This window comes from Miscanthus floridulus, chromosome 11 (genome assembly GCF_019320115.1).
Source record: "Miscanthus floridulus cultivar M001 chromosome 11, ASM1932011v1, whole genome shotgun sequence".
Taxonomy (NCBI): Eukaryota; Viridiplantae; Streptophyta; class Magnoliopsida; order Poales; family Poaceae; genus Miscanthus; species Miscanthus floridulus.
Window position 1 is genome coordinate 85,530,088 of NC_089590.1, and position 24,687 is coordinate 85,554,774.

The window sequence follows — 24,687 nt, forward strand, 5'->3', positions numbered from 1 at the left end:
GTGGCAAAATCATAGTTAGGAAGTCTAACTCCATAGATGCAAGTAAAATGCTCATATGAGAATGATTTGTTTTGATGTAGAGATAGAGAGCCCCCAATGGAGAACCAAGACTAGGATAAGCACCCAAATTATACTTGATCTTGGGCCACCCGGCCCGACCAACCCCCTCAAGAAAACACGACCTATCACTCTAATGTGTCGAGTCGGGTGAGGGTCATGATTTTTTGACCCGTGACCCAACCCAATCTAAAAAATTCGACCCAAATTAGAAAAATCCGAGAAATAGCCCAATCCACCAGTGCGTTAGGGTAGGCTCGAGCCAAAGATTTTAACCCAAATGAAAGCATGGATAAAATTGGATACACGTTGCTCAAGGGTGGAGAACATTCTTTCCCACGTAGGCGATCCTACGGTAAATCAGGGTCCAAAGTTTCGATGAAATTTCATCGTAATTTTATTAGTTTCGGTGGTGGCTGGAAGAAAAATCCAAAAATTTATATTACACTAGTACATGTGATTTACTATAAATATATAGCCATAAGCTACTGTTTATGTTGCATGCATATTCTTGAACTCAATAGATGCGTAGTCCTTAATCATGTTAATCTTTTGTTTAGGTCTAAAATTTTTAGAAAAAAGCGTACGTCATGTCTATCTTTAAAAAATTATGGCTGGATTTTGCAAAATTCGGTAATTCCAGAGGCGGCATAAGGAACTCCAATCTGAAATTGGAAACCTACGGTAAATCATAATGTCGACCTAATTTAACATGTCAAATACGCATCTTATACCATTTTTTGTCGACTACATATTGTGAACAACATTTGACATATGGGTTGAGGATTTCTAAAAACAAGTGGAACCAGATTGCTAGATTGTTATGGTTTAGGTGCAGGACAGTTGTAACTTTGCACTGCAATCTAGAGATGCTAGCTTGAGCTTCAGAATTTTCCAGCAGTAAAAAAATACTAAATTAACCAAGATGTTTCTTTGAGCTTTGAATTGTTCGTAACAATGTAATGGATTACTATTAGAACCTGTTTGGATCTAAAAAATTGTTCCTATTTTATTGTTAAATTACTTTTTCAAATTCTCTCGGTTCCTAGGAACCAAACGTGACCATAGTTGAAAAGACAAACAGACCTTCCCGTTACCGAAATAGAATCTTTGTATTTCACCTTCCACCAGCTGAAAGCTGAGGCACGCCCGCTGCCCGCAACTTGCTCTGCAGACTCCAGCGCACCCCATGTCGCCATCCTCCACCTAGATTTCAGCTGTCGAGCACCACGCACGCATGTGCCGACTACAGCAGGTCTCGCCGGCGCCGCGCTAGTAGAGGCCTTGTTAGATCACCTCCAAATTCTAAGTTTTTTCACTCTCTCTTCATCACATTAATTTTTGGACGTATGCACGGAGCATTAAATATAGGTAAAAAAATAACTAATTGCACAGTTTGGTTGTAAATCACGAGACGAATCTTTTGAGCCTAGTTAGTCCATGATCGGATAAAGTTTGTCAAATACAAACGAAACGTACTACAGTGTCCAGATTGCAAAAATTTACAATCTAAACAAGGCCAAAGTGTGTCTAGCTGCGGGCGCGCTTGCCATCATGCATGGGAACCGTAGTCCGTCCGTGGATGGAGTGGAACGCCGCGAGCGCGGGGTCCCCGGCTGCAGGCAGCCAGCCGCCAGCCGCCCAAGCCAAAAGACGGCGCGGACCGCGGGTGGGCGAATCACGGGGCCGGGCGGGCGAGCACGTTCCAGTCCACGCAGACGCAGGCCCCGCACGGCGCACCCCACGTCCGTCGAGCTGACTCGGCCGCCCCGCGCGCGACGGGTGTCCCGCCTCGGCACACGCGGCGGCTCCGCACAGGCTCCAGCGCACGTGCACGGGGGCGCCGCTGCCGCGGGAGGAAGGAGCGCCTTTTCCCGTTGTCTCGCGGCCTGCCCGTGGGCCGTGGGTGTGTCCATGGAAGTATTGGAGGAAAGTAGGCGGCTGCTTTTGCTTGCGTGCCCTCGTGGAGTTGCCGATTTGGGTAATTGGGTTGGGGGTGCTTTCAGCGTGGATGGCTAGTTGGCAACCTGGCTAGGCTCTGTTCGAAGTTCGACCTGATTGGGTTCATTTGCCGTGGACTAGAGTTTAGGGAGGGGTTAAACTTTAGTCTCCTGGCTCTTGGATCCATGGGCTAAACTTTACTTCTTTAATCTACAACGACTAATTTGTCATCATTTAATTAAGTCATGCATGGCGCGGGTGGGTGGGTGGGGGTTATCGGGTGTCCAGCTCGCCCTCGAGGCGTTTTAGCCCAGTTTTAGGCCTCTTGAGGAGCAAATGAACTACTCTTTAGATTTATGGATTTGCTCACTTTTAGCCTACCTATTTGAATCCACGTGACAAAAAAAATGGGTTAAAAATGTAGGACTAAAGTCTTGCCATGAGATCCAAACAAGGTCTTATTGTGATGATTAAAATAATCTAACTGCAATTCAACAAATAGGATAGAGTATTATAATCAAAATCTTATATTATATTAATCCTATAATCCTAATGAAACCCTTTTTAAAAAAAAATATTGACATTTCTTTTCTTAATCAACGATAAACCACATTAACAATCATGGATCCAAACACTCTTATTATTATCTATATTCATAATTATAATAATTCCATACATAATGCATATTATAATAATTCGGTTATGATCCAAATAGGGCCTTAATATGATGGTTGCTCTTTTCTTTTTCCAAACACTCGCATATACAACTCCATAAAGCTCCTAGATTCCGCGCTCTCTCAGGGCTTTGGTTACTGTTCCCTGTCCGGCTGTCCAGCCCCCGCCCGCCGCGTGCCCACGCCGCTCGCAGCTACGGGGCTCTCTTCCTTGTGGTCATCCCAACACCCACGCCCCTCAGGCCCACCACCCGCGCGGCGCCTCAAGCTCGTGCGTGTGCACGCCTGATTTCCCTCTCTCATGATTCATGGGCCCAGGTCTGCTCTGGCCCAGTCTTAGTATCCAGTGTCGGAGCCGTCGTCGCACCGCCTGGGCTGCCGCCTGCAGTCGTGGGGCGCTGCTCTCGGCTGCTTCACCCGCCTCCTCGGTGGTGCCGTCGGGATCAGTGGACGCCGCCCTCGCCTCCGTCGCCTTTCTCGGAAGCGCCGCCGCCGTTGTCTGGGTGCTCCGCTCGACTCGTGCGTCCGCGTGGGTGCCGTCGGGATCAGCGGGGCCGCCCTCGGCTCCGTCGCCACCGTTCTCCGCCGTGCTTTTGAGGTGTCTTTCTTTAATCTGCCGCTTCCTGCGTCATCGCGTCGTCCTCTGCTTCGTTCATTCCTGCTTACTCCGAATCCGGCCGCTGCATAGGCTAGCGCTAGCACGCCGCTCCTCCCTCTCCTCCGCATCCGGCCAGCAACGTCATCTCTGCAGGATCCGTGGGGTTCTCACCTCTTCAGCAGCGGTTGGTGCCGGCCGGCCCTACCACCGCCCCTCCCTGCGTCCAGCACGATGGACGCGCATCGGCGCCCGTCGTCGGTGCTCGGGCCGGTCGCTCCCCGGCTGCGGCAGAGGACGGCAGGGCGGCTGTGCCGTCGACCTCACACAGGCGCCAGCGGCCGGGATGCCCACCTCGCGGATCGCGCCAGCGCCCAAGGCGCCCACGCATTGGTGGACGACCGCTCCCTAACATTCGCTCCTGTCCTTCCTCCTCGCCTACCCAGCGATTCCAGCTCGGATTTGCTGATTTTGGCCTGCCTCTCAGCAGCTTGCTGATTAAGATGGCATGTTCCCTGTTCCGTACTGCATCGCCGTATTTCAGACGTTTTCCCCTACGTCGACACCATGGGGGATTCAGGCAGTCTGATGAAGGCAGTGCCTGTGTAGACATTGCTAGCGAAACCTTCTAGATTGTTAGTGCCGGTTTGCTACTAATTTGTTGTTTCCTTTCGCATATGAGATCTCTAACGGCATAGCTGCAGCAGGAACAGCAAATGAAGTCGCAATAAGGTCAGGTCCATACCAATGTCATCCCAGCCCTCAAGTGCGTTGTCGTCAATCCAATGCCTGCCCTCACCAGTCGAATGAATCAGGCTATATCTTTTATTAATAGAGCTAGAGGACATTGCTTCATGTGCACTATTGCAGAAAGGAACCCAATGCAAACATGATTGTCAGTCTTACTTTTGCTAATTTAAGAGCAATCTGCAGATCCTGAATCGAATGAGCCATTCATCTATCTCTCATGATACCTTGCATTTGCGTCTCATCAGGATCGTCGACTGCATCCATAAAAATGATAGTTTTGAGTATCCAAGAAATTTGTACTCTGCAATTTGCTCATGCACATAATTGCAATACATCTATATTCTTCCTAGGAAAAGTTGAGAAGTCTGCACCTCTCTCTCTAAAGTTTCAATTATAGTTTTCCTTTTGCTTTAAGCCTAACTAGCCTTTGTGTGGACTTCCAGCAACAAGCGCTTCTGGACTTCCAGCAACAACCGCCCTGGAGGCCCTGTTTCAGGAAACCAGCCATCCTCCTATTGTTCACTTGGTCATTAATCCTAATATTGTACTCCCTCCATTCCTAATTATAAGCCATTTTGGCTTTTCTAGATACGTTGTTTTTACTACATATCTATACATGGTGTATACATCTTTCGTAACAAGTTAATGAACATGCCCTTCTCTTAGGTAATATGCAGCTCCCTACCTTCAGGCTGTATTGTATTCGGCTTTGCATTGTTTCTTCAAAGTTGGCTATTTACTTCAACATGGAGATAGAGTACCGGGTAATTGCTATCTTGCCTTGATTTCTTTGCAGATTGTTGTCAGCGAACGACAGCCAAGGGCTTCCTCAAGCTAAGGCCCAGCCTTGGACAACTTAAATCATGGCATTTGAAATAGCCAACCTTTAACCAGGTTCTTAAATCCCTATGCCTCTCACTTTGCCAACAATACCAGACTCTTGCATATACTTTTATTCTTTTGTTGTCTCATATTTGGAGAGGTTTTCTGGATCCCATAGGCTACAGATTTTGGTATGCATCCATCAAGACAGCTTCCACCAGCAGTCAGCAACACCAAGTTACCACCTCTCCTCCCCTTCAATCCACTTTACTATTTTACACCATGTGTCCCTTCTGTCCTCTGCTCCTTTGCTCTGTTTTCTATATGCTAATTGAGAGTTATGCTAAGGTACACTGTTGTTTTGGGTTTTCATGCCTACAGTCTTTGTTTATTAGTTAGTGCACTGCTACTTTGTGCCTGAATGGTACAACACACGGCTGTACAAGTACACTAATAGCAGGTCCGTTCATGTTTTTATCAAATAGCAAGTATAGTTACAAATTTATTTACATGTAATACAAAGAAGTATACAGCCAATGGAAACTTTACGCGTATTACCCCTTTGCTATTTTACATATGGAGGTGGACTGGTCATTGCATTTGACATTCATTTGCAAACATACTAGATAAGATGATATGGGTTCGCCTTGTGCATGCCTTCTATAATACTTATTTTGATCTGCCTAAAATTATATGGATACCTTACAATATCAGGAGTTTAGTCTTTTTATTTCACTGGAACAATTGATATGGGTTTGCGCAAGTTGTCTTTAATTTCATACCTTTTGATTACCAGCTACTCATAATTATTTCCATTCTAATAATGCAAATCACCTTAGGCTATAATCTTAGTTAAAACACCTAGCTCTTCTATCCGGTTATATGTTCATGTGCTCTTCCTGCATGTGTGATTTGTATGTTGCCTTTGAATAGGAAAAAAATAAAACATCCTAACCTGTTATTTCACCTTCTGGTTAGCTAAAAGAAAGGAAAAATGCATCTAGGTTATTTAATTCAGTGCTTCTTTGTTCTGTATCAAACTCGATATGTTTTAGAAGTAAGCATCCGAAATCTTAATATTGGATCAAAAACTATTCTCCCTCTGTCAATGACATTTCAAATTGCTAATTGTTGACGACTTCATGTTTTATGCAGCCCTGCCACCTACAATTTTTGGCAGTTACATGCTACCTTCAGGTTTGAGTAAACCAAATAGTGATGGATTTGGTAAGTGGCCTCCATAAAAGTTACAGTGTGTAAATGTAACTAATGTATTCCATTCTGAATCTTAATTGGTATCAAGGTCTTAAGAATATTGATATAGATTGTTTTTAAAGAAATAGATCTTTGCAGATTGTTGTCAGCGAACGACAGACAAGGGCTTCCTCAAGCTAAGGCCCAGCCTTGGACAACTTAAATCATGGCATTTGAAATAGCCAACCTTTAACCAGGTTCTTAAATCCCTATGCCTCTCACTTTGCCAACAATACCAGACTCTTGCATATACTTTTATTCTTTTGTTGTCTCATATTTGGAGAGGTTTTCTGGATCCCATAGGCTACAGATTTTGGTATGCATCCATCAAGACAGCTTCCACCAGCAGTCAGCAACACCAAGTTACCACCTCTCCTCCCCTTCAATCCACTTTACTATTTTACACCATGTGTTCCTTCTGTCCTCTGCTCCTTTGCTCTGTTTTCTATATGCTAATTGAGAGTTATGCTAAGGTACACTGTTGTTTTGGGTTTTCATGCCTACAGTCTTTGTTTATTAGTTAGTGCACTGCTACTTTGTGCCTGAACCGTTACTTAGTCTGTTGCATATCCAGCTACTAATTATTACTGAATGGTACAACACACGGCTGTACAAGTACACTAATAGTAGGTCCGTTCATGTTTTTATCAAATAGCAAGTATAGTTACAAATTTATTTACATGTAATACAAAGAAGTATACAGCCAATGGAAACTTTACGCGTATTACCCCTTTGCTATTTTACATATGGAGGTGGACTGGTCATTGCATTTGACATTCATTTGCAAACATACTAGATAAGATGATATGGGTTCGCCTTGTGCATGCCTTCTATAATACTTATTTTGATCTGCCTAAAATTATATGGATACCTTACAATATCAGGAGTTTAGTCTTTTTATTTCACTGGAACAATTGATATGGGTTTGCGCAAGTTGTCTTTAATTTCATACCTTTTGATTACCAGCTACTCATAATTATTTCCATTCTAATAATGCAAATCACCTTAGGCTATAATCTTAGTTAAAACACCTAGCTCTTCTATCCGGTTATATGTTCATGTGCTCTTCCTGCATGTGTGATTTGTATGTTGCCTTTGAATAGGAAAAAAATAAAACATCCTAACCTGTTATTTCACCTTCTGGTTAGCTAAAAGAAAGGAAAAATGCATCTAGGTTATTTAATTCAGTGCTTCTTTGTTCTGTATCAAACTCGATATGTTTTAGAAGTAAGCATCCGAAATCTTAATATTGGATCAAAAACTATTCTCCCTCTGTCAATGACATTTCAAATTGCTAATTGTTGACGACTTCATGTTTTATGCAGCCCTGCCACCTACAATTTTTGGCAGTTACATGCTACCTTCAGGTTTGAGTAAACCAAATAGTGATGGATTTGGTAAGTGGCCTCCATAAAAGTTACAGTGTGTAAATGTAACTAATGTATTCCATTCTGAATCTTAATTGGTATCAAGGTCTTAAGAATATTGATATAGATTGTTTTTAAAGAAATAGATCTTTGCAGATTGTTGTCAGCGAACGACAGACAAGGGCTTCCTCAAGCTAAGGCCCAGCCTTGGACAACTTAAATCATGGCATTTGAAATAGCCAACCTTTAACCAGGTTCTTAAATCCCTATGCCTCTCACTTTGCCAACAATACCAGACTCTTGCATATACTTTTATTCTTTTGTTGTCTCATATTTGGAGAGGTTTTCTGGATCCCATAGGCTACAGATTTTGGTATGCATCCATCAAGACAGCTTCCACCAGCAGTCAGCAACACCAAGTTACCACCTCTCCTCCCCTTCAATCCACTTTACTATTTTACACCATGTGTCCCTTCTGTCCTCTGCTCCTTTGCTCTGTTTTCTATATGCTAATTGAGAGTTATGCTAAGGTACACTGTTGTTTTGGGTTTTCATGCCTACAGTCTTTGTTTATTAGTTAGTGCACTGCTACTTTGTGCCTGAACCGTTACTTAGTCTGTTGCATATCCAGCTACTAATTATTACTGAATGGTACAACACACGGCTGTACAAGTACACTAATAGCAGGTCCGTTCATGTTTTTATCAAATAGCAAGTATAGTTACAAATTTATTTACATGTAATACAAAGAAGTATACAGCCAATGGAAACTTTACGCGTATTACCCCTTTGCTATTTTACATATGGAGGTGGACTGGTCATTGCATTTGACATTCATTTGCAAACATACTAGATAAGATGATATGGGTTCGCCTTGTGCATGCCTTCTATAATACTTATTTTGATCTGCCTAAAATTATATGGATACCTTACAATATCAGGAGTTTAGTCTTTTTATTTCACTGGAACAATTGATATGGGTTTGCGCAAGTTGTCTTTAATTTCATACCTTTTGATTACCAGCTACTCATAATTATTTCCATTCTAATAATGCAAATCACCTTAGGCTATAATCTTAGTTAAAACACCTAGCTCTTCTATCCGGTTATATGTTCATGTGCTCTTCCTGCATGTGTGATTTGTATGTTGCCTTTGAATAGGAAAAAAATAAAACATCCTAACCTGTTATTTCACCTTCTGGTTAGCTAAAAGAAAGGAAAAATGCATCTAGGTTATTTAATTCAGTGCTTCTTTGTTCTGTATCAAACTCGATATGTTTTAGAAGTAAGCATCCGAAATCTTAATATTGGATCAAAAACTATTCTCCCTCTGTCAATGACATTTCAAATTGCTAATTGTTGACGACTTCATGTTTTATGCAGCCCTGCCACCTACAATTTTTGGCAGTTACATGCTACCTTCAGGTTTGAGTAAACCAAATAGTGATGGATTTGGTAAGTGGCCTCCATAAAAGTTACAGTGTGTAAATGTAACTAATGTATTCCATTCTGAATCTTAATTGGTATCAAGGTCTTAAGAATATTGATATAGATTGTTTTTAAAGAAATAGATGTTAGGTTTATTTGTGTCTGCACCTTTTCCTTTAAAAGTAGCCTGCAAAATGACAGGGATATACAAATGATTAAAAATATTAGCATCTCCCTCCTTCCCAGTTCAAAGGGACATGTAAATCTTTATTTATTCACCTCAGATTTCGATGCCTTGGAGCTTATGACATCACAAACTTCAGGATTACGGGTTACACGGCTAACAAGCACTGGGTATGTCAATTTATTTCTTTTTAACAGCTTGCTGGTGGTTATTGAACATATATCATATATAAGATTTGTAGGAATTATGTGCCAAATTAAATCTTAAGGTATACATGTATGTCATACAACTCTGTATATGGGCTTGCTGCGAAAAAGAGGCTATAAGGGGACCACATTCATGGATTCTTTGGCCATCACAGAGTTTAGACTTCTTATCTTCAACATTACCTTTTTTGGGGAACTATCAGAGTTCTATACTGAAAAAATTTCCTGACAGATATGTTCTCAATATGATTCTTAACTATATGATTCTCTCTTAATGGTCCCAGTTTTCTGGTTTATGGTTTCAGTTTTGCAGATCTATACTTCCTGGAACCAGAAACTCAAAAGCACTCATAAATCATGTTTTCTACACAAAATGTTAGGTCTATATGTTTTTTCAGTTGTCAGCTCAGTGTACCTATACAGGCCTCACATATTACCCTCTATTCGCCCATGAAAAATGTATCATTGTTATTGAACACAAAGCCATAGTTCTTTGTACAGTTCATTATTCATCTTCCTTCGCTGAGATTGTTTTCAAACTTGGATCCTTTCAATTTGGAATGGTATTTTGGTCATCATGTCTGGTTGGCAAATTGGCAGGTTAAAGATGATCTTCGTTTTTTGCATGTCCTCTTAGTATCTTACTGATTTGAGTTGTATTGCATGAGTCATTCCACCGCTTTACAGCGTGTTTGGTTTGCAGGCCAATAGTGTTTCATGTTGGGCTGTTACTGGTCCTTCGGAATGCATCTTACTTTTCTTTCATTTCATGTTCAGTTTACTTCAGACTTCTTATACTATATATACTAATTCATTATACACATATATTATTAATTTAGGCTCCGGTACAGTATGCCAGAATGCACCGGTATCGGCACGTTACGTTCCTATAAGCAATGGTAGGTTTGGTGAATCCCCCTCCAGCCACCCGCGGACCAAATAATGTGTAGAAACAACACGATCTGTTTCCTCTCAAATGGCCAGGACTTACCACGTGCATCATAGAACCGACGAACCCTGCCAACTTCAGAAGGCCCTTCAGCATAAGATCCTCACCAACGGATGCCCAGCAGGAACCGGCGCAGCGGAGCGCGCCCCCCTGTGCTAGTATACTCATATACACGCTAACGTGTACCTGGAACAAAATGCACTTACACCTAACCAGTATAACCATTTGTGAGATACTGAATCACTGAGTTGGTAGATTTTTTAAGCTTGATGAAGTAGCGTTGACATCTCGCTAGTGACTATACATACACACTTGCGGCTATAAAAGCAGAGGTACGCACGCCGTACATCCTGGTTTTATGAGCAGTTACGAAAATTTGTATTTGTAGACCTTAAAATTAACTAAATCATCATATATATATGCCTCGCTATATATCAACGAAAATATCATCTAGTGCCTTTATTCTTAAAATTTTGACATTATCCCAGCAGACGGCATGGTGGGCGAACGCGAGCAGTGCCACTGCCGCTCAGTAGCCCGGGCATAGGCCTCCAACAGCCCGGCGTCACAATTTTTTGATCAATATCCAATATAACAACTTAGCTTATAGTACACTAGAGTATCCAAACATCAACATACAATTTTTTTTTTGACCCTAGGGCATCGCTAAGGCTTGTTGTATTGAACTTTTTGTATACCTTATTACAAAGACGTGCAAACCTTTTACGTGATCGAGATTTTTTTTTGACATTTTAGAATTCAAGAATTGTGAGCTGAGACGTTCCGTTATAGGCTTCTACGCTTAGACATTCGACGGAGCCCATGCATGTATATTAAATCAACCCCACCTTCTAACCTTCATCAGATCCCTCATGAATAAAATAAAAAAAAACATCCCTCATGAATAGATTGTTTCTTACTAGAATAAGCCTTCATTAATCTCAGAATCCGTCAACAGACTCCAGAAGCTACCCAAAAAAAGTTGAACATGTTTATGTTCACACAATAAAATGTACTACTCGCTCTATTTTAGATTATAAGATGTTTTGATATTTATATTTTTTTTATGCATTTGGATATACACTAGGTCTAGACAAAGACGATGCATATTAAAAGCAATATATCTAGAAAAGTTATAACGTCTTGTAATTTGGAATATAGGGAGTACTTTTTTCTTAGAATGCAATTCTGTTTTTTTACAAGTCAAGTAGTTCAAATTTTAACTAGACCTACATAAATAAGCATTAATATTATTTATATCAAGTAAGTATCATTAATTAAATTAATTATGAAATAATTTTTATATTATACCTACTGAAATCATAAATGTAAATATTTTTTCTTTAGTTAAACTTAAGGAAGTTAGATTACTAAAGGAAGTTTGACTTAATCTAACCGAAAATTTGGATGGAGGTAAGAAGAACATACTCCCTCCGTCCTGTAATATAGTACATTTAAGTATTTAAAATTTATCCTCAAATATAATGGATTATAGAGGACAAAAACAAATTTTATATTGAATATTTTCCATTTATCAATCAATCACCATTAATCACGCCGATGATAACGTCTGATTAGAAAATAAAATAAGAGTACATGTGTCTTTTATGTTCTCTCTTAATTTGCCTTAAAATTCTTAGGATACACTATTAGACGACAGAGGGAGTACGTATTAGAGAGAGCAATAAGCCAATACTAGTCAATACATGAGTCTAGGCGGATAAGTATACGGCTGCTATACGGGATATATACGGCTACCGACCTACCGTGCTTTAAAGACAGTAGTGTATAAGGAAAGAAAGATGATAATAACAGGTAGACATAATAAAGGAAAAACTCAACAGAAAATAAGCAACGCAAAAGGACCTAGTTGCAAGTTGCAACCCCTGCGCAGCTGCGCTGAAGTTTTTCAACTCCTTTCACACGCCCAGCTCCCAGCACCAGCTCACATCTCTCCTCCTTCCTCTCCAATCCCCGGATCGAGCAACACAAGCAACCACCAGCCGGGCAACGACCGCTGTATCGCTCCATGCATAAGGTCTCCGCCCGCCATGCCGCACCGCCGCCGAGCTCTTAACCCGACGCTGCCCCCGCCACCTCCCGCCGCCACCGCGTTCGGCCACCTCGGCGAGGACGAGGCGCGGCTGCCGCTCCTCGCGGACTATGCGCTGCTCCACCAGTCCTCCGCTGCCTCCGTCTCCGTCGCCGACGCCCCCTCGGCGGCCCCGGCGTCGTCCGAGTGGAGCGCCGGGAGCGCCTTCACCGCCACCTCCGACGCGGCCACCACCACCGCGTCCTCCACTGCCACGGCGCCGGGCTCCTCCTCCCAGCTGCTGACCGCCGCCGAAGCCGCCGGCGGGAGGGAGAGGGACACGTGGGTCCGCCGCAACAGGGAGGGGTACTACCTCCAGCTCTCCCTCGCCATCCGCCTCACCTCGCAGGCCTTCCTCGCCGGCGCCCCGCTCGCGCCCGAGCTCCTCTTCGGCTGCGGCTCCGGCGTCGTTGTCGACCACCACGCTGCTGGCGACGGCTCGGATGATCCGGGGGCCATCTCCTACCGGCTCTGGGTACGTGCATACATACATACACACGAATGCATATATGGGTCGCACGGACATGGTAGAACACACGAGCATATGCATATGATCTATGGTGCAATGCTTGTAGAGAGACAAGCACAAACTCCTGTACACGTTTTTCAACTCTTCTTGCCTCTGCGAGACTATGACACAATAAGATTTCAAATTTGTTTGGTTTCTATTGTGACTGAATCATTTCTGGGTACTGGGTTGCATTAGTTTCTTGCTTGCTCCTTAATTTGCTGGAAAAAAGGTTGGAAAAGAGAAAATTCCGTGTTTAATGAAAGTCGGTGATGTTGTTCGTTCCTTTCATACTATAAGTGGTTTATGCCTGTTCGCTTGGCTTATAAGCTGTACTTTTTTAGCCCAACAAATTAATCAATAGTATTTTTAGTCATGGCTTATCAGCTAACAGATCATTAGGAGTGGTGGTGATCACTTAGTGGCCATATCTTCATGCTGGTCAATGATGTCGTCGCTTAAAAGCTGATATAATATTCATGCGCATAATCAAATAACAAGCACATTATTGATTGCAAATGATGCCAAGACTCTTCTCCGCTGAACAGTTCATATATATATTTTTGATGCGCTCTAATTTATTATTGCAAGTTGACGCAGCCTTCAGCTTATTAGTCCTGATGAACAGTGATGAACAGTGACGATCTAGCGCGTGCAGCTGTGCTTATTTATTGATTGCTACTAGTAGCAAGCATTGCAATTAAGGAGCTAGTAAGACCTGAGGGAGCTAGGAAGCTGACAGCTAGCGATGGCGATCTGCATGTGTTTTGCGGTGCGCAGGTGAACGGGTGCCTGTCGTGGGGTGACAAGATCGCGCACGGGTTCTACAACATCATGGGCATCGACCCGCACCTGTGGGCCATGTGCAACGTCGCGGAGGAGGGCCGCCGGCTGCCGTCGCTGGCGGCACTGCGGGCGGTGGACGCCACCGAGTCCTCGCTGGAGGTGGTGCTCGTCGACAAGGGCGCCGACTTGGTGCTCATTGACCTCGAGCGCCGCGCCCTCAATCTCGTCCGCGCGCTCGGCGTCACGCTCGACCTCGTCCGCAGCCTCGCCGTCCTCGTCTCCGACCACATGGGGTGAGCACACACACTGACCGCGCTGCCTGCCTGCCTGTCTGCATGGGCGTGTCGCCCGTGTCCCTGCCTTTACTTCGCTTCAGAAAAGCTAGCTGTGCTGGTAAATATCAGGGCCGCCATACATGCCACGCTCGTGCGCATGCACCGGTCCATGTGCTAGATCAATCGCTAGGCTGCTAGTAGGCTAGGCTTTGCAGTTGCAAGATGTTCCGTGAGGCGGTGGTCATGGTCACCGACGAACACGTGAACTCAACAATCGTTTGACTGTTGGTTTGAGTGCACCACCTTCATGCATGTGACGTTCTCTCTTTGTTGTTTTTCCTTTTTTCCTTCTGAAGAGGTGCGTTGCGATCGGAGGATGGGGACCTGTACCTGCGGTGGAAGGCGGTGAGCAAGAAGCTGAAGAAGAGGCAGAAGTGCGTCGTCGTCCCCATCGGCGGCCTGTCCATAGGCTTCTGCCGGCACCGTGCCATTCTTTTCAAGGTACTAGCTAGGTACCATCGGTCAGACCCAGCGGCCATGGCGCAATGCAACTTATTACAGTATGTTTTAAGCTCGAGTGCCACCTTTCTTCTCCGAATACTTTCAGGTACTTGCAGACTTCATCGGCCTGCCGTGCCGGATTGCGCAAGGTTGCAAGTACTGCTCTGCGCCTCACCGATCATCTTGCCTTGTCAAAGTCGACAGTGAGAGGAGATATGTAAGGTCTGTGCTCGTTCAAGTTCTTTTCCCTCTCTTCTGCAGATATATTGTAGAATAGCAGAGCTTTAGACAATTAATATTGCTCTATTAATTTGTAGCTTCTCCTCTTGTGAAGTTTGAGCATTTCAATGCCTTCATATAATCTGACGTTGGTGCATGCCGATGCACACTGAACTTTTTGCAGCTGCCACACTTTTTCTTTTTGTCACACATTGCCTCAATCTGTCTAGTAATCCTGCTTGTGGTTTCAGGGAATACGTCGTGGACCTTGTAGTTGAGCCAGGAAGCATAAGCAGCCCAGATTCATCCATCAACGGCCAGCTGCTGTCCACCGTGCCTTCACCTTTCAAGACTTCGTGTGCAGTTGGCTCGGGGAACTACACAACACCAGTTGCAGTCTGGAATCAAGCAATAGCAGATGATCGTCGCAACATGGTATTGTCAAATTCCCAGTATTCAGGTACGCTACCTACTATTGCGCAACTCACCATATCTAGGTAATTCAACCGTACCGTTGCCCAAAATAGTCCAATATTGTGCTACTTGTAGTTGCTAGGTACCGCATTGTGGAGAACAACTCTGTTCAGGTAGCCAGCAACGAAGACCTGCTGCCAAAGTGTGGGCAGATCACACATAATGGAAACTGCAATGGTGTATCCATGTTACAAGTGTCGGCGCAATTGAAGGCAATGGACATCGGTGCTGAGAATGGCAACATGGAGAACGTCCCTGGTGCTAATCTTCCGAAACCCTTGAGGATTGAGCCGCCTTTTGCTGTAGACTGGCTGGAGATATCATGGGAGGAGCTTGACCTAAAGGAACGCGTAGGCGCCGGTACTCCTTTGCCTCCAGGATTTCAACTAATTTACTGTGTGCTCTGAATCTGATCATTGTTTTTTTTTTTGCGAATAGAATCTGATCATTGTTGGGGTACATTGCAGGTTCTTTCGGCACTGTTTATCGTGCAGACTGGCATGGTTCAGTAAGCACCTCAAACTTGCATTCTGAAACCCGTTTTATATGTACTTTTGTGGTGAGTTGTCCTTTGGAGACCATAAATTAAAGATTGTAGATTGGGGTCTGCAGGATGTTGCAGTAAAGGTGCTTACAGATCAGGATGTCGGCGAAGCTCAGCTGAAGGAATTCCTAAGAGAGGTCACTTTACCACCCTAGTTTTAAGTTCTCATGTCTAACTAGCAATCATAACCTGAACATATGCGCATGGTTTCCAGATTGCTATCATGAAACGAGTCCGCCATCCGAATGTGGTATTGTTCATGGGTGCGGTGACAAAATGCCCACAATTGTCAATAGTGACAGAGTATTTGCCCAGGTAAAATTTTCTTCAATTTCGGCTGTCGGACTTGTTACTGATATTTGGTTATCATTGAGAAAATAAGAACCCTGCTGGTGTAAACAGAGGGAGCCTCTTCCGCCTCATCAACAAGGCAGCTAATGGAGAAATGCTGGATCTAAAGCGTCGTTTGCGCATGGCACTAGACGTTGTATGTATCATATTGTGTTCCACGTGTGAGAAGCTCCTGAAATGTCACTGATATCTCTACGTGCTGTATGTACAATGCAGGCAAAAGGCATCAACTATCTCCACTGCTTGAATCCTCCTATTGTGCATTGGGATCTCAAGACACCAAACATGCTGGTTGACCGGAACTGGTCTGTGAAGGTTAGTCCACCTCCCAGATAGCATAGCATGGTCCAGATCCACTGTTCTACTTTTGTTTCTTTACTCTCCTTGATGATATGACTTCAGGTAGGTGACTTTGGCTTGTCCAGATTTAAGGCAAACACCTTCATATCATCCAAATCAGTTGCTGGAACAGTAAGTTTCGTAGTTTTGTGCCCAAACAGCAATCTGGCACTGAATTTACTGTTTTCTTACCACCCAAGTACTCTTGTGCTGCAGCCAGAATGGATGGCACCCGAATTTCTCCGTGGCGAGCCATCCAACGAGAAGTGCGATGTTTACAGCTTCGGCGTGATCTTGTGGGAGCTCCTGACAATGCAGCAACCATGGAGTGGCCTAGGCCCTGCGCAGGTAACCTTCCATCTCTTAATCCCGATGTCCTGCTGATGTGGAAAATAGTGGTCGTTTCTGATTTGGTAAGGTCACATCTGCAGGTAGTAGGAGCTGTAGCATTTCAGAACAGAAGGCTTCCAATTCCGAAAGATACCAATCCTGAACTTGCTGCTCTTGTTGAATCCTGCTGGGATGAGTAAGCCTTTCCAACAGCCAGAAGTTATTATAATCAAAATAGACCAAATTTGTGCATGACGGTATGCTCTTTTCAGGGAAAAGAACTTTATCACTGATGCTATCTTTGCTTTCAATATTGTTCAGAGATCCAAGGCAGCGGCCATCGTTTTCGAGCATTGTGGATACGCTGAAGAAGTTACTGAAGGCGCTTCTTGGAGGTTCATGAGGACTCTTGCTGGCTGTCTTGGCTGGGCCTTTGCCACTCCATTTTTCTCTCGTTTTCTCATTCCTTTTCTGTCTCTGTCCATGCTAAACTACAGAAAGGAATAAGGCTGTTGCCTTAAGGAAGGAGAGGAGGTAGCTGAAGCAGCACAAGTGCAATGCTGCCTCGAGTTCATTAGGTCACTTATCTTTTTTATCCTCATGCAAACCAAAGACTCGTTGCGTTTTGCTCTCCCATGCTGCCCTGGGGCAGCCTTTGTACAGCGATTCCTAGTGCTAACAGAAGTTGCTCACTTGCTCTGGCCTCTGGGGTAGTTGGGTGGTCTGAATATCTGCTATCCTTGAATGTTCTAACTGATTCTATTGGTTGTGCACTAGGACTGAAGATATGTGCCCTAGGAGAAAGGAAAGACAGTTTTGATGCCAAATTAGAATAGCTCACAGGATATAGGTATAGAGTTTCTATACAGGTCTCGAACAGAACTTCTCAGGAGACATCTGAGTGCAAGCAGACATGAATAGTCTGACACTGCCAAGCATTTGTAAGCGGCAATTTCACCGATTCATCACCTCAAGTCAAAGAGAACATCAACAAAGATTCAGCTAACCGTAAACCATTTGAAGTTGATTGTTGCATTTCGGTTATCTGCACCTGGAGTCCACCTGAAGATCCTGCACATAGTTGCAGAGTTCAATACTTCAATTGATCAGCTTTAACGTGGGGAAAGTACAAAATCAGCAGAGCGCACCGAAGAAAAAAAAAAGACAAATGCATGGCACCGACAACAGCATAGATTGTGACAAAAAATATATAGAGAAAAAAAGAAGCAAAAGGTGGTGGTTCGATGGAGAGCAAAGCAAAGGACGGAGCGAGCCACCCTCCGCGTACCGGCCCGTCCGGATTTACGATCGCGACCGTCACACCGGATAGCCAGCAGTGAGCCGAAGATGTCGGATCCAGTCTCTGCGATGCTCTGCGCCCCGCCGAGCCAGCACCTTTGCCCCCAAGCTTGGGATGACGTGGGCCACCGCTACGAGGCCCGGCGAAGAGTAGCTGGCCGGGCACGTCGTTATGCTGGTCGCGTCCAGCGAAATGCTCCGGTATGGTACTAAACCAAACTGCGGCGATTGAAGGGCTTTGTGCTTGTGCAGGCGAGAAACGCGCATCTAGTTGGAGTCGGAGACGGTGCAAGCAGCTGTCGTCGCGCAACGGTCCGCGCGCCGCCTTCGATCGGATCCGGTGGTGCCGCTTCCGGTCGTGCTGTCCGCGCCTACACGTGTGTTACGCGGAGTTGTCGTGCGTGCGCCGTACGCGAAGACATACGCTCGTCGTGCGGCGCTCGGTGCGAGGGCTCAAGCGCCACGGGCATGGCCACTGCTTCCGTCACTCGCGTCCTATGAGCTGGCTGGTTCCTCATGTGAAAATGGACCGAGAAAAATTCTTGATGCCCTTTCAGAGTCACAGAAGATTACCCCTGCCATGCAAAACGAGTGTTTACTGCTCAGAACCAGTAACAATCTATTCAGTTGCCATCTTAATTACTTATTAGTTGACACCTTAATCAATGGCCATGTAAACCATTCTAGTTTTTGGGTTGGGAGTGGCCTAAGCACATTTGTGCAAATGGTGAAACCCACCACTGCGCAGGCGCAGCAAGTTTGGCAAGCTTGGCAGCAGCGACCCCAGGGTAGCGCAAGCACATAGACCAGGAACGTTCGTTGTCCAAGAAAGTATGTAATCATCATTCAGTTTAACACCGGGCCGGCGATGACCACTTAGTAACATAAACCTCCTTTCTTTTTAATGCAAATGATATGCAATGCTCTTGCGTATTCGGGAAAAAAAAGAAGCACAGTGAGGCTAAAGCAGTTGGATGTACTGGCAGTGCTACACAGCCACACAGGGGCAAGGTTGTATGTACAAGAAAGAAAGACACCAAACGTCAAACACCATACCAGATTCAACAAGGAGAATTCCCAGTCCGTCAACTTCAGAATATAACTGATTCAGTGGCCAGTGCTGAGGAGTCAAGGAAAACATACAGACAGGAAATCCAGCAAAAATAAAAATAATGGAGGTGCGGGGAATCGAACCCCGTGCCTCTCGCATGCGAAGCGAGCGCTCTACCATATGAGCTACACCCCCTTTGACGCACTTTGTACATCTATCACATTCTAGTCTATTAAGAAACCCTAAAAAAAATAGTCGATTAAGAAACGGTTTCATCAGAATCCTAAAGTTTCTGCTCTGTTTATGGCGTGAGAACTGTCTACCGAAAACAGTGTGATCCCCAAAGCTAGACTTGTTTGCCCGTGAAACGCACGCGGACCGGAAGACAGCAGCACACGACCGGTACAGGCAGGACGTGTGCGTAAAGCGTAACGAACTTAGCTGTGTCCGGCGGTACGGTCTACGTACGATCTACGACGACTACGATTGAATTGTGGCGCGCATGCAAGTGGTTGCCGATATCCTATCCTCAACGGCTCGCTTCGCTTAGCTGCACTCTCCCAACCACTAGACGCCGCGTTTCCTCGCCCCATCCGCATGCCCACAACCGTGGCAAACATGCCTAGCAACCGCCGCCTCCCGGCCTCCCCCTCGTGCATCTGATCTGTTTCTCCATCCGCGTAGCAACCCCCGCCCTTTCCATCCACGCCGCCTCCTCGTCATGCCACCGCCAAACTGACGCCCCGACCCACGCCGTCGACGCGCTCCGCGCGGCGGGAACCAGAGACGCCATAGGGATCGGCCTCGTCGACTTCCCGCCGCTCGTCTACCGCGCGGATCCCCACCACCTCCCCTTCTCCGACGCGCCTTCGACCTCGTGTTTTCGGATGACCCCTCCGCGATCTCCGGCGCGCTCTCCCCATCCCGCCTCGCGAGCGAGGCTGAGCGCGCCGTCCGCCGCGGTGGCGGCATTACGCTCACATTCGACCGGGAGATCGAGACCGCCGCCGTCACCACACTGCTCGCGCGTCGTGGATGTGAAGGATGTCACCTTTGGCTCCCAGGTTAGGCTGCTAATCATGCAGAGTAATGGCACTACTTCTGACCCATATTGATCCGTGTTCTTTCGCTTCGTGTATTATCATATTCCAGTGATGCTACGCATACCCAATGAACTTTAGCTAGGTAGTTGTGAATATGAATTATGATCAGTATAGATGATGGTCCAGAAAAATACAAAAATTGTTCGCTATTATTGCCTGCTTTGCTGTGCAGTACTGCAGTTCATCCATGGTGTTTCTTGGCCATACCAGGTTATGCTTCTGCAAACTCCTCTCTCCAGAATTAGAGAGTACTTTTTATCAACACAATTGTGCTAAGTGCTACTTATACTTTGCAAAGCACAATGCACAACCGAATGTCCCTTCTGGACCTGAGTCATTGAACAGCTTGACTGCTTGAGAGCCCCCATGATACTTCAGAATTGTGAGTGTTTCTAGGCATGGAATGCACCCCAGAATTCCTGTGATTCTACCTGCCGCCGTTTCTATTTTTTTCTAAGTCGTAGGAAGGATATATATGCCCCTCTATTGACATTTGATTGTTCTTTTCTTCTATAAGTTTTGGTATATATCGAATCCACAACAATCACCAAAACGAAGCATCCTAGATTTTCGGCCATGCAGATGCTTCCTAAGAACTATTTATATGCAGCCTGTTAGATGAGATCCTGGCTAAATGGCTGCTTGACAGATGCTACGGTCCAGCTAGCTAAGTGATGACGATTAACAAGTGCATCATATGAAGCGATATGTCTGTTATTATTCTTTTATGTGCGAACCTAATCTGGTAATTGTTTGGTTAATGTACGTCTGAGTTTTGTTAACAGGTGTTTCAAACAACAGCTGTAGGCTTGGGGCAGTCAACTTGTGTAGGCATTGGTGGTGACCCGTTCAATGGCACAAATTTTGTTGATTGCCATGAAAAGTTTGTTTCAATGGCATAAATTTTGTTGATTGCCTCGTAAAGTTTGTTGACGACCCTCAGACAGAAGGTACACCTTTTGAGATTAAGGCCTCATATTTTAAGCAAAAGCCTTCCTTTTCTAAATCTATTATGAAATATTTCTTCCTGAATTCTGTACTCTTCTCTGTGACATTAATCCCTTATGTTTGGTATTTTGCTTATGAAAGATGTCCACTAATTTTGACAGTACATTGTCATGGTGAGTGTCAGCGATAGTTATCTCTTGCAATTCTTTGGATCTGGTGCTAATGGTTCAGCCATCCATCCTGAGCAACACATGAGTTGTTTATTTCTCGATTCGCATTCTAAATATTTTTGAAATATTTAATTTTCAAAACATGTGAAACCATTGAAACAACACAGCCAGAGAAAATGCTATCATTAGCCAGTGTCTTGCATAAGTACTACTCCATGTGCAACTTCTCCCAAGAGTGCGACTTCTGGTTTTAGTTTCAGATAGGATGGGTGTGCTGAGATAGAAAGATGTGCACTAATTTTGACAGTAGATTTGTGAAGCAATACATTCTTTTCTTTGTTTCTCTTTTCTTGTACTGAAGAGCTATAATTGTTTTCTCTTGTTGCTCTCAATTTTCAGTGCACAATTTTATTTTCTATTTGTACACAATCTGTTGGAGCACCCAAAGAGCTTGGTGATTTCAACCCCATCGTACAAAATGATGGTTTAGTACCATCACTTTTGGTCTGTACATATCTACATTACAGAGATTAACTTCTGGTGAAATTGAGCACGCCAACATCAGAGTTTGAACATCTCTTGATTTCTTTCTCTTTTTGCCTCTTATTTTTTTTATGTTGTATTAGTAGTCTTTTTTCCCGGTTTGGTGTGTAATTTGAACTGCATTAAGATTTCTTCCACTTTTGCAACACAACATGTTAGCTAGATGGATCTGCTGCATTGTCAAACAAAGGGACTCATTTTTAGTTTGTTTTTTAGGGAGCATCTGAAGATTACATCTTCATTCTTGATCATGAACAATATACTTATCGGGTACCATAAAACGGAGTACCCCGAGCGTACACCGAAAGAGTCACTTAAATCTCATCAACAACAAAGCTAGAAGGTAAGCCATGGGTTCACCACCAGCCCCGACCAAGCCCACCGGCTCTCCGCCTCGCCTAAGGCCTCGCACGGGAGGTCTCGACACCCTGACGGAATCTCCGCCTCGCGCGAGGCCTCTCGCGAGAGGCCTCGGCAGGGAGCCCAATCTCCGTCTCGCCCGAGGCCTCGTGCGTCCAGCCTCGAGCAAGACAGCTATTCTCCGTATTGCTCGAGGCTGGATTGACAATAACCCGTCGCTCTCGCCTCGACCAGCCTTCCCGACAGCATGTCACGTCCCATTAATGCGTCAACCACTCCCGCAATCAACGCCATACCGGCTGGGATAAGGTGCAGCGGGGATTACCGGCCACTGTGTTCTGGCGCTGTGCCCACGATCAGCGCCTGAACTGCACTGTGCCCCGTAACCCCCGCCCCGAAGACAACGCAACATGGGAAATCTGGCCCGGGTCATCATCGCCTCCGAACCAGCGTACCAGATCGACCGCTCCCTCCGGGCCTCGGCACTCTACGCCAGGGTCTCGGCTATCTCGGGATTCACGTCTGCCGAGACCCCCCACCGCGGTTCGGCCTCGGCACCGACCGAGCCTCGGCCTCGCGCGCAGTCAGTCCACAGCGACCCGCACGCTGACCGCCGCGCCCGCTCTGAGGCAGCCCTGGAGCTCCCATGACGCACAGGATCGGATGTGACCAGCACGTCGCCCCAGCGCTCCAAGGACGGACCACTCCGACGACCACACCACCACAGGAATAGGCTACAGGGCTCGAACACGCCGCCTCTGTTCGCACGACGCCGTATAGTTAGCACATGTACTACCCTTGTCCTCCCTTCAAACTATAAAAGGAAAGGACTTGGGCCATTTCTGGGAGAGGAAGACAGGCACTCACAAAAACCACACTCTGTAACACGCACACTTCCTTGCTGCCTGAGAGCAACGTTTCAAGCAGCCCACATCACTCCACGCCGAGACCTGGGACTAGCTCCCTCTCTCACTTAGCTTATAACCCCCTACTACAAGCACTTCGGTGCAAGGAATACAAGATCGATCTCTCAGACTGGACGTAGGGCACCAATTGCCCGAACCAGTATAAGCCTTGTGTCTCTTTGCATCACCATCCGGGATTGGGAACACGCAGCACAAATTCACTAGTTGGTTGAGGATCCCTCGGTCCGAAACACCGACAATACTATTGTGCTAATTTATGTTAGAAAAATGCAAATAAACATATGAACCCTTATTTATCATTGAGATATCCATTTTGAAGATTGTGCAACAACTTATGGTCAATGATAGGAAGGCCAACTACTATCGTCGTGTTCCTTAGCAACTAGGCAAGGTAGGGGAAGGATCGAAATCATGATGGAAAAGTTGCTTGCAGCTTGGTCGAAGCCTGTGCGGCAACGACGTATTTTGTTCTTTCCCCAGTAACTGCAGGCACGTGTTGTTAGTCATAGGAAATTGTGATGTGTACCATAACGTAAATGATAGTTCGTATGAAAGAAAGTTATCTTTTAGTTGTGGGTTGGATTTTGATATGAATGTAAATAAAGTGTTAGTACTTAGCAACCAACTCTTGTTGTAAATACACAATTTATTTCTACCTGAATTCTTGTCATCTATTACATGAATTGAGCAGCCAACTCCTGCGGCAAATACATATTTTTATTTCTGTCTGAATTCTTGTAATCTATTATATGAATTCTCTCAAATTTGCATTATTATTTCTTGAAACTTGAAACTTTCACTGTAATTCCTCCTTTACGAATGACCATTTTTTGGGACACGTGCGTGCCACACGTTGTCCACCAGTATAAGAAGTGAGGTCATTCCACTAAATTTGAGAAATTAACTCATGATACAACGTTTCATCTATAAGATAAATTGATCATGTGACGATCATGTGACCAAACACATCATTAGTGTCCATATATTCCGGAGCCGACAACTGGTTGGCGATCAGCCAGTCATGTTGGCGGGACGTTTTTTTGCTAGAAACTGAGCACAGCGTGCGCACTGTTAAACGCCATATGGGCCTGTAATAATCTATGATGTTGGGCTGGGCCGGGTTTGGATGTTGTGTGTGGCGTTGAACGCTTTTCGTTGCGGGCTAACGTGTTTCAGGGTCATAGTTCGGGTTTGCGCCAATTGGTTGAACCCTCTGTGCTCAAGCCAATGTGGCTTTTTGCGGTTTGTTTAGTTTGTTTTTCTATTGTTACAAACTCTTGTAATTTCGTTGTTGTCAAGTCAAGTAATGAAATTTGGCTTTGTCTTGGTGGAAAAAAGTTTCCATATATTCTGTCAGAGATTCAGGTTTGGGCGTTTGGCATGGAACAGACAGGGTGCTCGCTTTGCAGGTTGTTTGCCAAGCTCAGACGGATGTGACTTGATGGCCTATAATATTTGGTCATTTTAAGTTTTAACCTGGCCCGTGAACAAAACCGAACGTCGGTGGGCACATGTGATTAACCATACCATACCTCTGGAAGGTGAGTGCGTTTGGCTTATTAAAAAGTGAGAATGATAGTTCAAAGGGGACAGAGAAAGTAGATGAGAAATACATAATTTATTAGAAGCATGCAGAAGTGCA

General features: G+C 45.0%; 1 protein-coding gene, 2 long non-coding RNA genes and 1 other non-coding gene across 8 annotated transcripts; 3 read left to right on the forward strand and 1 right to left on the reverse strand.

Annotated features, from left to right (window-relative positions):
• The first annotated feature begins 2,922 nt into the window (after window positions 1-2,922).
• Window positions 2,923-7,659, forward strand: LOC136493701 (uncharacterized). Of its 3 annotated transcripts, XR_010768418.1 has the most exons (8): window positions 2,923-3,270; window positions 4,461-4,911; window positions 5,018-5,076; window positions 5,995-6,066; window positions 6,193-6,290; window positions 6,397-6,455; window positions 7,419-7,490; window positions 7,617-7,659. It is a non-coding gene; the product is annotated as an uncharacterized lncRNA (long non-coding RNA). The 3 variants fall into 3 exon arrangements; XR_010768417.1 differs by having other exon boundaries at window positions 6,193-6,455; XR_010768416.1 differs by lacking the exons at window positions 7,419-7,490; window positions 7,617-7,659 and having other exon boundaries at window positions 6,193-6,489.
• On the forward strand, window positions 7,648-9,681 carry LOC136493702 (uncharacterized). Its single transcript, XR_010768419.1, has 5 exons — window positions 7,648-7,714; window positions 7,821-7,879; window positions 8,843-8,914; window positions 9,172-9,241; window positions 9,583-9,681. It is a non-coding gene; the product is annotated as an uncharacterized lncRNA (long non-coding RNA).
• A 2,432-nt stretch (window positions 9,682-12,113) lies between these two features.
• On the forward strand, window positions 12,114-18,647 carry LOC136493705 (serine/threonine-protein kinase CTR1-like). Of its 3 annotated transcripts, XM_066489827.1 has the most exons (17): window positions 12,115-12,793; window positions 13,607-13,905; window positions 14,244-14,388; window positions 14,495-14,610; window positions 14,859-15,067; window positions 15,157-15,441; window positions 15,549-15,589; window positions 15,694-15,762; window positions 15,840-15,940; window positions 16,028-16,112; window positions 16,193-16,291; window positions 16,379-16,447; window positions 16,532-16,663; window positions 16,747-16,841; window positions 16,967-17,040; window positions 17,143-17,223; window positions 17,423-18,647. In XM_066489827.1, exons 1-16 carry the CDS (start codon window positions 12,278-12,280, stop codon window positions 17,181-17,183), a joined length of 2,376 nt encoding a protein of 791 aa, XP_066345924.1. In that variant the 5' UTR covers window positions 12,115-12,277; the 3' UTR covers window positions 17,184-17,223; window positions 17,423-18,647. The 3 variants fall into 3 exon arrangements, with proteins under 3 accessions (XP_066345925.1, XP_066345924.1, XP_066345923.1); XM_066489826.1 differs by having other exon boundaries at window positions 17,143-18,647; XM_066489828.1 differs by lacking the exons at window positions 16,747-16,841; window positions 16,967-17,040; window positions 17,143-17,223; window positions 17,423-18,647 and having other exon boundaries at window positions 12,114-12,793; window positions 16,402-16,447; window positions 16,532-16,615.
• Window positions 18,648-19,117: 470 nt separating this feature from the next.
• TRNAA-CGC (transfer RNA alanine (anticodon CGC)) lies at window positions 19,118-19,190 on the reverse strand. The gene has a single exon. It is a non-coding gene; the product is annotated as a tRNA-Ala (tRNA).
• Between the last annotated feature and the right edge of the window lie 5,497 nt (window positions 19,191-24,687).

Excerpts from the sequence above, each read along its gene's own strand:
- LOC136493705 (XM_066489826.1), top strand. The coding sequence starts at position 12,278 with ATGCCGCACCGCCGCCGAGCTCTTAACCCGACGCTGCCCCCGCCACCT. Across the intron at positions 16,292-16,378 it reads ACCGGAACTGGTCTGTGAAG|GTAGGTGACTTTGGCTTGTC; the intron begins GTTAGTCCACCT and ends ATATGACTTCAG. Across the intron at positions 16,842-16,966 it reads GTTGAATCCTGCTGGGATGA|AGATCCAAGGCAGCGGCCAT; the intron begins GTAAGCCTTTCC and ends AATATTGTTCAG.